Source organism: Antrostomus carolinensis, unplaced genomic scaffold (genome assembly GCF_000700745.2).
Source record: "Antrostomus carolinensis isolate BGI_N321 unplaced genomic scaffold, ASM70074v2 scaffold42620, whole genome shotgun sequence".
NCBI classification, from domain to species: domain Eukaryota; kingdom Metazoa; phylum Chordata; class Aves; order Caprimulgiformes; family Caprimulgidae; genus Antrostomus; species Antrostomus carolinensis.
Window position 1 is genome coordinate 1,433 of NW_010287149.1, and position 11,274 is coordinate 12,706.

Genomic DNA, 11,274 nt, shown 5'->3' on the forward strand with positions numbered 1-11,274 from the left:
AATATTACATCCCAAGGGTGCTCAAGGAATCTAGAAGACCCACCAAACTTCTAAGCCTGACACCTCCAGGGCAATGGCTAACACAAATATATCTGGAAGTGCCATTCCTAAATTCTGCTATGGTTTTGAGAATGAGATAAGCACTTAAAATACTTCTCTTTATCCTTTTTTCTTCAAGGAGAAAAGGATTATTAGAATTCTTCCTCTTTTACAGAAGACTTTGTAACTCACTTTGTAACATATTAAGTATAAGAATAATAATAAATATTAACGTAAGATACACGTGCATAATAAAAAAATAAAAATGTTTTCAAAAACCAGAAAAAAAAAGTATTTCAGTGAAAGCTCAGTATATATTTTTTGCATTTCTCCTCCTTTCCTAACTCTCATACAGATCTCATTTGAAAAAAAACAAAACAAAACAACAAACTCAGGACATTGAATTGTTGTTAACATGTAAAACGGCCAGGCTAAACTTGTCAGTTATTAGCTTTTTTGTGCTGGTCTCATAAAAATAATTTTTAATATCCAGAATGTTCCTGTCATCCTGGATAACAGCTTTTTTATTCTAGCACATTTTCACCCAGATAACACAGCTAATGAATGTGTAATTAAAAAAGGTTACATTAAAAGCCTACACTGGTAGCTCCAACGTCCTACAGTAGTATTTATTTATTCCAGTTCTACACAGACACCCTCCATTACACATGCAAAACTTCTGGCACAAATTCTTCAACCGCATGACACACTAACGTATTTACGGTTTCGACACAACTTTGTTCCTTTTTTTTCAACTCTTTGGAAACCTCAGTCAGAAATTAAACCACAACCATACATTTAATACAATAAGTAATTCTCCTTATGCCAACTGTCAACTGTTTTCTTTCCAGTCAACCATTACAGATACGTCACATGCCCAGTTACCATCGTCTTTCAGACGTCTCCAGTTTATAAATTTTGTTTCCTTCTTAATCTTTATCACTTCGGCAAGCCTCAGGGCTTGGTCCTTCCTCTGCATTAGCTGCTGCTCAAATGCAATTCTGAAGGCATCTGCCATTATATAAGCTTCATCTTTACTCTTCTTCAGATTTTCAACCTGGTTTTAATTCAGAGAAAATTTAAAGTATATTAAGCAATTTGGAAGCCATAGCAGATTTAAAATGTGTATTAAGAGACAGACTGAAACCATTAACACAGACAACTTTTAATAATCAAGGAAGCAGTAGAAACCAAAGTGCTTTTTTGCCATATTAAGAAATACATTTTGAAATGTGTATTGAAGTCCTTTTCTACACACGCACACACTGCCACCCATCTCTACAGACAAGCTGCCAGCAATGCCTATTTGTCTCTCTGCATGCAGAAGAGCTTGGGCAGGGCATTAATGACCCATGTCAGTTGGGCCAGGAGCAAAAGGAGCAAACCAATGGTATCTATGTCAGGGATAGGAACTTTTGTACAAAAGGGACATGAAAGTACCCTTTTTCAAAACCAGTAAGTCAACTGGAACTTCTGCAGTGGGACCAGAAGGATAAGTCTACCTCATGGGTACATCCCACATTTGCAGAGTCAAATATAAATTAGAAGAAAAATTCTAAAACTACAAAATTGCACTAAATTAAAAACCTGAAGAACTTCAAAATCATGTTATCAATTTAAGTGTGAAGTAAATATACTACAGCAAGAGCAGCTTCCTGGTATAGTTGGGTGAGTGGCCTCGTGAGTGCTCATCACCATGTCCATGTGATGGAGGGGTGGAACGCACTGCCAGGAAGGAAGGGAAGGGGGAGTCATCCCCATCAGCAGTAGTCCACACCCGCACTGTATATACATTTACACAGTGTATACTCTTAAGTGTGGTTTTTCCCTTTTTTTAGATTACAAAATATAAGTGGAAGGAAAAAGAATGCAAAAGATTTTTTTTTTTTTAAACTAGTAAAGGTGGTTTATATAATTACAGTTTTGTATCATCAAAACTTAGGGAATTACAAACAAACTTTACATTATTTCTGTGATGTATTCTTGTTTTAAAACACACTAGTTTGTGTAAGCTGCAGTAGAGCATTTCTGGCTTTATTTATTTTTGAGCCCAAGCACCCCTCTGCTCGTTCATAACTAAGCCAAGCGGCGTTACCTCTTGCTTCAGATGAAGAAGTTGCTTTCGAGTTACAGCTGCCATTTTAGCACAGGGACAAGGTTGCCCCCCAGAAGTATTGCAGGTGCAGGCTCCAAGAACTGCCAGCTTAAAATCCAAAACAAATGACTTGTTAAATATCTAACTGCATATACAACACAACCCAAGAGATGCCAGATGACTAGCAAAAAAACCATTCTGAAACTACAAAGGGAATGTAAGAGTCGGGGGAAGCAAGCTACAAGAGATTTAGCTGTGATTGCTTTTGACTCACAACGGCACGTGTGAAATGCACTTTTCAGCAAGAGAAACTATAGGCAAAAATTGTCAGCCCGTGTATGCTACTCCCTGCAGACCTAATTAGATGATTTTTTTTTTCTCTCAATAAAGCACTAGGCACAAGGATTAGGATTTAAGGTTTTAGGAAGAAAAAAATAAGCAGGCTGGCTTGTGAAAAATAGCCTGATGCTCCTTCTGTCTACTCTTTCTTTGCAAGATAGACCACAAATTAGAAAACTGATTAACAGATATGCAAGGACATATTCTCATTAGCTAAAAATGCGTCTAAAGAAACAGTTAAACAATCAGTAAGCAAAATTTATCTGTATATTTTGAATATAAACATACCTCTGAACCAGCCACTTTTTAAAAACAAGTAAGTCATACTTACTTCAAGACCTGTAAAATCTGTAATGTGACTTTTATTCAAGGACATATTTTCCTGAACAACCTTCTGTTGTTTCACATCCAGCATTGCAAGAAATTCCAAGCACTGCTGATTCAGGACTATGAAATAAAACAAAGAAAGTGATTAAAAGGTCTGCTGCTCTGATTTCTAACTTTCTGGGTTTAACTACACACAAATTAATCAATTCTGTAGCGTAAGCATCAGTGTGATGAGACTATGTAGATCTAAAAACTCAGATCCCAGTTGTCTTTCTTTCTTTCTGTGTTTTCCTAGAGGCAGTGACCCACTGACAGGAATACCATCTTGTATCTTACTCTGCTTCAGGACTAAGGTCTCATTTCTTTGTATGCTTACAACTATGGTAGCTTCTCTTTTAGAATAGCACAACATTGGGAAAATAATGTCAGCTCTTTTAAAACATTTTGGAAATGAAAAACGAGAGAAAGCGGCTTAAGCCATCTGACCCAGCCAGACGCCTGCACGACCTGCAGTTTGAAAAGCTCCATTATGAAGCTGTCAAGCTGAATACTTCACAGTTTGTGCTATGGGAATCTTTATATGGGTATGTTAAAAGCAAATGTTAGTGACCCAGACTGTCATTGTAGCAGGAGCACTTGGTGGCTCCCCTGGCTGCTGTTGCCTCCTTCCAGGACACAACTGGGAGCATCAACTGGTTGTGTCCCTCCACACCCATGGTGTCACCACACCAGTGAGGTGAGATAGGTGTACTTCTTTCACACCTGATCTACTCTTTAAGCTATGCTTACCTGACTTCTCCTATCATTTCATGGGTTTTTTTCAGTTCAAGTGACAATGTGAGAAGAAAATAAAACACAACTTGTTTGTTTATAGAGGGTTTCTGCATATCCACTAATAGCAGCTGCCAATAACAAGAGACTTATCCCAATAGAAAGCTTCCTTCATAGCTAAATCCTGAATTATTCCTGAGAAACAGTATGTGAAGACAAATAGCTGTTGGTAGCTTACTTGCATTTTCAGCTTTTAGGGTTTTAACCTCTTCCGTTCTCAGTTTCAATGCTTCCTTGAGAGCTGCATTTTCACAATATATCCTGCAGAAGTCAGAAAAAGGCTGTATTATCTTTTTAAAAAATATCTAAAAATGGGCACTCAAATAAAAAAAAAAAGGTTAAAACATTTTACCTAATATTTCTGCAAATTAAAATTAGCATTACTGAAAGGATTGAAGAAAAAAGTAAAAACTGAAAAGAGTTGAGTATTTGGCTTGACAAGATATTACCCATGCTGCATTATCCAAGCAGTTTCCTCACTTTTAAATTTTTTTATGGAAAAATTTTTCAATTTTTTCCATAATTGTATCTGTACCAATAATATGTAGTATGTTGTTAGATCCAAATCTACAGCCAGGGGCCAATAAGCAACCTAAAACCACTCCTAACTAACTCTCTGAAGACAGTTCTGTGTGTAGGCTTGGTCTGACTGCCTCTGAACCAAGGCTAAGCAAGCAGGCGACGCCAGGCTGTCTTCTCTGGAGTCACTCCTCGTGATCCAGGCTGCAGGTGGCTCTGCAGGGAGCAAAACCAAGAACTTCTGCACTCATACAGAGGTTTCTCTGCAACCCAGATAGCATACGCTGTTTAAACAGGCTCACCTGGTTCATGAAACCACACCCTCCCACAACCAATTTAAACAAGTCCAAGTGAATGTTAAAAAAGAAAACAAACAAAAAAAATCATTTGTGTAAGTAAAAGGTGCCGACAGCTTCAGAATTTAACAGGAGATGAGCTTAAGTACCATGTTACCATCAGAAACTCCAAGAAATTAGTAGCTGTGACCCTCTGAAACACTTGCTAGAAATCTCTTACTTCCTTGAAAGAACAAAATTGTTATTGGACATGTGACAATCATGGCTCTGGTCTTAATTTTAGAAAGTAAACTTCCTGTATTCTTAATACTGTTCTCAAGAACAGCTGCACTTTCAAGCATTGCAACCTGAGAACATATGATAAGCATTAATAATGCATTTTTTTGGTGAAGTATTTAAGTATTTCCTACTTGAATAGGAAAGTGGCAATCTAAAGTCCTAAACGTTAAAGCAATACAATTTTTTTTGGTGCATCTCTTTGGCTGTCAGTAAATGCAGTGTACTGTAAATTCATTCAATTACTATTTAGTTTTGCTCAAAACTAAATAGTAACCTGAATTATTTCACTTGAATAAACAAATGGAAATACACATTCTTCTCATCCTGCTGTCTCAGATAATCAGGAAACCTTTTTGCAAAGTGGGCTGAGCTCCTGGCTTGCAGTCTTCTGAAGCTACGTCTCTAGCTTTCAATGCTGAACATTATTTTTGTTGCTCCAAATTACCTGGCTACACTTCCAATCTCCTAAGTCAGGAAAGCCAAAGGGGTTTTCACGGGGTATCCCTTAACAAGTGCAACTAAGTTAACAGGTGAAAAAGACACAATATATACAAAAGTCTTCTTACAAATTTATAGTTTGCAAACTTTTGGCTTATTTTTTAAGTTTTCAAATTTTAAATAAAAAATCTCTGCTGAAATAACTGTAACTCTGATGGGCAGACTTCAGCAATATCATTTCCACATTTAAAGAAGTGAGCCTGCTGGTCACATTTTCCAAGGTCTGTTATTGCGTTGTTAGTTTAGTTCCTCTGGCATCTTCTACTTGCCTAACCTGCTGCCGTCCAGAGCAACTCTTACTTTAACAAAGAACCAGTTGATCAGCCTCTCTCAAAAGCATTCCATTTTACCTGTACGTATGCTCATACCTACAATGCAAGAAAATAAAGCAATGATTAACCAGTAAATATTTCCACATGCATGCACATACCATTATTTTCTATGCCTCATTAAATTTAAAGTAAACAAGGACATTTTGGCTCCAGCTGGCTAACTTAATAATGTGACAGGATGAAAATGAAAACTCAGCCTAGCAAAAAGGCAAAACTAGCCTATATAGATACACTAAGGAATTACTAATTTTAGTAGTTTTAATTGAAAAATACAAATGTGACTAGCATGAAAATCACATACATCTTCACAAATTTGGAAGAAAATTAGGAAAAAAACCAAAAACCCCAGAAAACCTGATGAAGCAAACTTGAACCCAAAAAAGATGACATATAGCATTCAAAGTGATTAAAAAAACACCCCCAAAGATACACAGTGTAAGCAGAATACCTGTCATATTTCTCTGTCCATGTGTCTTCTATGTTTTTAAATCTATCCTGATCAAACTCAATTTCCCACTGCAAAATATTTATTTCCTGTGGAGACAAAACAAGGCAGCAGCAGTTCATTGCAAGCCTCACAGTGAAAGGAAGAAGTGGAAGTGCTGGTGCTGAGTTTGGCACGGGCAGAGATCTAGGTGACCGACCATTATGACAATCTATGATACTGTTAAACATGTATTTAGTGCCAGACACCAAAAAGTTTCTGCATCACTAATCTATGGATTCCAGACCATGTTGCTTGAACTAATGCTTGTAGTGGCTTATGACAAAACCAAACTCACGCTGTTACATTTCCCTGTCCCCTTACTGTTCCACACAGGAAAGGCCACACAGGAAGAGAAACACAGCATAAAACTCCTTTTAACAAAGTAGCTCAATGCCACCTTCCTCTTCCTCCCCATCTTCCCTATGAAAACCGGGCACCCATTTCTTAGACTCCTTAGGAAGTTCCAGCCTAATTACTAAGAAACAGTGCGACTCGCGATGAATGACTGTGAAACTCACAACAAAGACCAACTGAAAGTACAGAAAGAACTCTAGTAACTTCCAGGTATTATCTGTACACACTATAGCATGAGAACATTTAGATTGAAACAGTGATACATCAACATTTTCCCTTTCTACTAAAAAGGGATAAGAATACATTCAAAAAAACCTGGTACTAATAGCAGGTTTATTCTGAATTAAATCAACAGTCTGATAACCCCTTATTAATAGCAATGGACTTTGATGTTTTTGCACAGGTGTGAAGGAAACATGCACCCTTACCTTTTCTAAAGTTCTCTTTTCTTCCTCAGTTTTTTGAAGCATTGCTTTTGTATGACTAGTGGCTTTATTAAATACTGCCTGCAAAAAAAGTACAACTCTGTCACATACTGTAATAAAGTTTACTTAATTTGGCCTTAGCCAAATTTTCAGTTTTACATCAAGAGAAGTTCACATTCTTAGTTAAACAGGAGTGTGCAGAATTACAAACACTAGCAACTTGATTGTAAGTCCCAGCGGGTTCTAATTTCCAGTCAATAAATAGTTATGTTGCATAACAAACTTGTGTTTCAATCCCATAATCTTTTCTATTGAAAAATGCAGTGTCATTTAAAATGAGATCGTGTTCTCTTTAGGGCTCGTCCACAAAATTGGCTCTTAAAAAACTTGGTTATACTTTGATCCAGGTGCAACTCACTAAGAATGTCTGAGGGTGGAAGCTGCAGAACTATAAATGGGTTATGCAAGTAGGCTAAAAAACAGGAACTGATTTCAACATACTGCATTGTGACAGTGAATGAAAATATTACAAACTGAATAAAAGACTGACCTAACACTCAATGCATACTGTCCTCTAAGACAACAGATGGAGCAGTCAACTGGAAATATCTGTGCTTTGCAGTAGAATTTCAAGCACTGGCAAAATCTGTAATTTAAAGGACTGGAAAGAAGGTCTTATTCTTTATGTAAAATAGCTAAATCTTCAAGAATTCCCAAAGACAAAGTTTGGGGGGTTTTGATAAGGAAAAGCAGGAAGATTTCTTCCGTTTTCTTTCCTTTACCACCAAGTAACTAATTTCTGAACAACTCCTACCATGCTCTGCAGAATTCTTAGGGCTTCATCTTTTCCTTCAAGCTGTCTTTGAGATGCTTCAAGCTCAACTTTCAAAATTTCAGCTTCCTGAAGTGAAATAAAATAGGTACACTCAGCAAAAGCCAGGGTAATCTTGTTAAAACTTAACTGTAACAGCAATGTAAATTTGCCCTCTTCAAAAACCAATCTTCTCCTGTTTCTACCCTAGATAATTCTTTTCTAATAACTTGTGACGAAGAAATATTAACAGTGCATGCCAGCACAAAATCCTTAAAGAAGAATACTTGTAATTATTATTCTTTCTGTTCTCCTCCATTGTATTTGGAAAATAAACCAATAAATACTGCAGTTCTTCCTCGCTAAAGAAGTTGTATATATCAACCCAGGTCTGGAGCTTTAAAACAAGTAAGCAAAAGAGAAGAGCAGATACATACACATAAATACACACAGCAGATTAAAAATACAATGAATATTACACATATAGACTAAAATATAAATATATTAACATAATGTAGCATAATGATATAAAAAATGTCCATACTCTCTCTATGGTGCAGATACCATGTTAGGACTGTTAGATCAAAACCACTACCTGTCCAGAACAAACCACCAACAACAAAACAGGTTCCTTCTCCAGGTACATGTCAATCATGTCTCTATGCAACATTTTCCCTTTCAGAAGAAAGCAGTTTTTCAATTTCCAAGCGTTAAAAGAAAATTTACTACTTTGTCTATCTATCTTTCCTTAACCCTTAGGCAGGTCACCTAGTTGTTCACTTGTGGTCATACAGAACTTTTTTCATAGTTCTTCCAGTTCTATTACTTCAGCGATTGATAGTGAAATTGTATCTGGGAGCAGTGGCAATTTATCAGTTTTGTCTAATTGAAATTGAGTAAGGTTACTTGACATTTTAACCTTCATGCTAAGACAGCTTGAAAATGACTTACCATGGGCTATCCTGATGTTAAAGAACACGCTGTAGGTGAAGTGTGTATTTTTATAGCTGCGATCACCCTGCTCTTTGTGCCCAGACTGATGCCAACACACCAACATGTTTAACCACAGTAAAATTAAAATGTAGGCATGAACTCCCTGTCAACAAAAATGCAGACTGAAAACCCAAAGACTATTCTGTTTACACTGCGGATTTTCAGGCCCAAAGCTTAATTAAAAAAAAACAAAACAAAACAAAAAGAAAATCTGCTAAAAAGGGAGTACAATCCTTTTAATACTTTCTACATATTTAAAAATACTTCACCTCCCTCTACATATTTAAAAATACTTCACCTCCCTCTCCCCCCAAAAAATCCAGACTATAAACTGCACCTCACACTGATTTCCTGGCATAAAATGTAATAAGGCTTACAAATGCCACTCTAAAGAATCTGAATCCATCCAAGACTCCAGACATGCCAAGATCTTCAGCGAAACTAACATTGTGCTTTACTTTGCTACGTTAAAAGGAAATGCAAATTTCAAGAGCAGCACACAGTCACTAACCTCTAGAGCATCCCGAAGTTGTTGCTTTAGTTCTTCATTGGACACTTCAGTATTAGATTCTGCAGGATTGATAGGAGATACTAAATGATGAGATACTATAGTATTTACAGAAGAAAACTTGAGAATTTGCTTTCCCCTGGAAACAGGCAACATGTAAAGGTGAATTTTCACCTTTGTGTTTTTCTTCTTCTGGAGCTAATAAACAGATTTAAGAAATACATAAATACTAAGCTCAGCCATATTGTTTCACAGCTGAAGAATTGAAATGGGGAAAAAAAAAATCAGGTTTAAAGAGACCTAAAATAAGGAAAATTATTTTAGAACTTCCTTAAACAAAAAACAAACCACAAAACTGCAATCTTGAATCAAAAACTAATTTAATTTTTTAGATTCTTTTTAGATTGTTAACTTTTCAACAACCAAACTCAACACAGCAGTAGCTAGCACTATTTAGAAGTAGGGGCAATTTTCAAGAGACCACGATTAAGTACAGTGGTGGAGTATTCCACAAGATCCAACTCTCCTCTAAACAAGAGGTTACTATTGGTACCATTTTTCTTAAACTCAGCATCACAGAGAGATGTTAAGATGCAGCCTCCTACTAGGTCTAAGTCAGGTCCATGGTGACTTTAGTCATGCTTCATGAGTATTGCAGTGTGAAAGACCTAAATCAAAGACAAGCATCATCAGAAGGACAGTGAAACCAATCGAAATCACGCTGCTCTTGTAACATCTCTTTGATGCTACTGAAACCAATAATTACATGGCTTAGCTTACTGCAGTGTGTGGAAAGAATTAGGAGGGACTTGTTCGAAAGGAGAGAAATAACCAAGTTATATGAAAATGCTTCAGTCAGAATACTAAAAATGGCTAAAAATGTAAGGCAAATCAGCTAAAGTGTAATGAACAGCACTGTCTTTATTTGATTTTATTCACAGCAGTGTTGTCTTCACGAAAAAACCCTGAACGCCAGCACCAGGAGAACGGAGATGTGCAGGTTCTAAAAACAACTGCTTAACCTGAAAACTATGTGAATTCACAAATATCCACTAAATAGCAAATAGGATTTTTAAGATTTAGCCATAAGCTTTAGATACAATCTCTGAAAATACATGCTTAAACAAACCCAAGCAATTCCATTCAACTTCATATAGGTATTTAGAGAAACACAATGCTGTCCCCCACCACAGGATTCTCTCTGCTAAATGCCACTTAAAAATGCAAAACTAAACACTTTAAAAATCATCATTTTACACAAAGAAGGCCCACAGCCTCATTCACTGACAAGCAACTCTGCTGTAAACATGTTTTGGGAGGACTCCTCTGTTGCCTCAAGGGCTTGGAGCATCTCCTTCTGCGACACCGACTGCAGGCTCGCAGGATGCACCAACCCACCTGTGAGGCTGCCTCAGGTAAGAAATGGGCAGGTGTTTCTTGGAAACCTTCAGAGATTTTTAAGTATTTTGGCAAATGGTTTGAATTAAACTTGCTGACACCTCGTGAAGCAGCTGAACTGCTCGGTTTTGCTAACTGTATTATTCTTACCACAGCTGTGTTGTCGCGTGGAACTGGTAACAGGTTTTTTGGATGATCCATTGTAAAAACTGTTTCGTTTTGAACCGGGAAGTGCTGCAGCATCACTTTCTTCCTCTCTCTTTGCTGACAAGAGGGAACTGCAAACCTTTGCAGATCCTTTCCTAGATCTAAACAAATAGGAGTTTTGTAAATCCTCCCCTTCAAAAACACCTCCAGGTCTTCTCCCAAATCCATTTCCCAGGTCTCCACATGTCATGTCATCTTCTTCTGCTTCCTCCATCTTCTTGGTTTTTGGTGTTTTGTTTTGTTTTTTGTTTATTTTCCTGATTGAGGGCACTTCACTCACTGGCGATATGAACAGTGCCTCCTCCAAACCAACAGGTATTTTCGCTAGAAAAACAGAAACACTCCATCATTAAAGCAGAAAAACAACATTACAGTGAAAAATCCGAAGCTGCTGCCTCGTGGTCGCGTCCCACAGGGGTTCGGGCTGCCCGAGAACATCTCCCCCGCCGCACGGTAAAACCTCCCGCTGCGGACGGGGCAAGGTGGGCTGGGCAGGGGGGATGCGCCTCAGTGACCCCCCGCGACACCCCCGGTCC

At 37.5% G+C, this 11,274-nt stretch overlaps 1 protein-coding gene across 1 annotated transcript in view; it reads right to left on the reverse strand.

The window, feature by feature from the left end:
* CCDC125 (coiled-coil domain containing 125) overlaps positions 1-10,952 on the reverse strand; it is a 12,013-nt gene extending 1,061 nt beyond the window's left edge. The window contains exons 1-9 of the mRNA XM_010162090.1: positions 10,682-10,952; positions 9,137-9,195; positions 7,636-7,722; positions 6,825-6,902; positions 6,004-6,089; positions 3,810-3,892; positions 2,805-2,920; positions 2,135-2,242; positions 925-1,096 (exon numbers count right to left, since the gene is read on the reverse strand). Coding sequence (XP_010160392.1) covers positions 925-1,096; positions 2,135-2,242; positions 2,805-2,920; positions 3,810-3,892; positions 6,004-6,089; positions 6,825-6,902; positions 7,636-7,722; positions 9,137-9,195; positions 10,682-10,952 — 1,060 coding nt within the window. The remainder of the gene's footprint in view (positions 1-924; positions 1,097-2,134; positions 2,243-2,804; positions 2,921-3,809; positions 3,893-6,003; positions 6,090-6,824; positions 6,903-7,635; positions 7,723-9,136; positions 9,196-10,681) is intronic.
* Between the last annotated feature and the right edge of the window lie 322 nt (positions 10,953-11,274).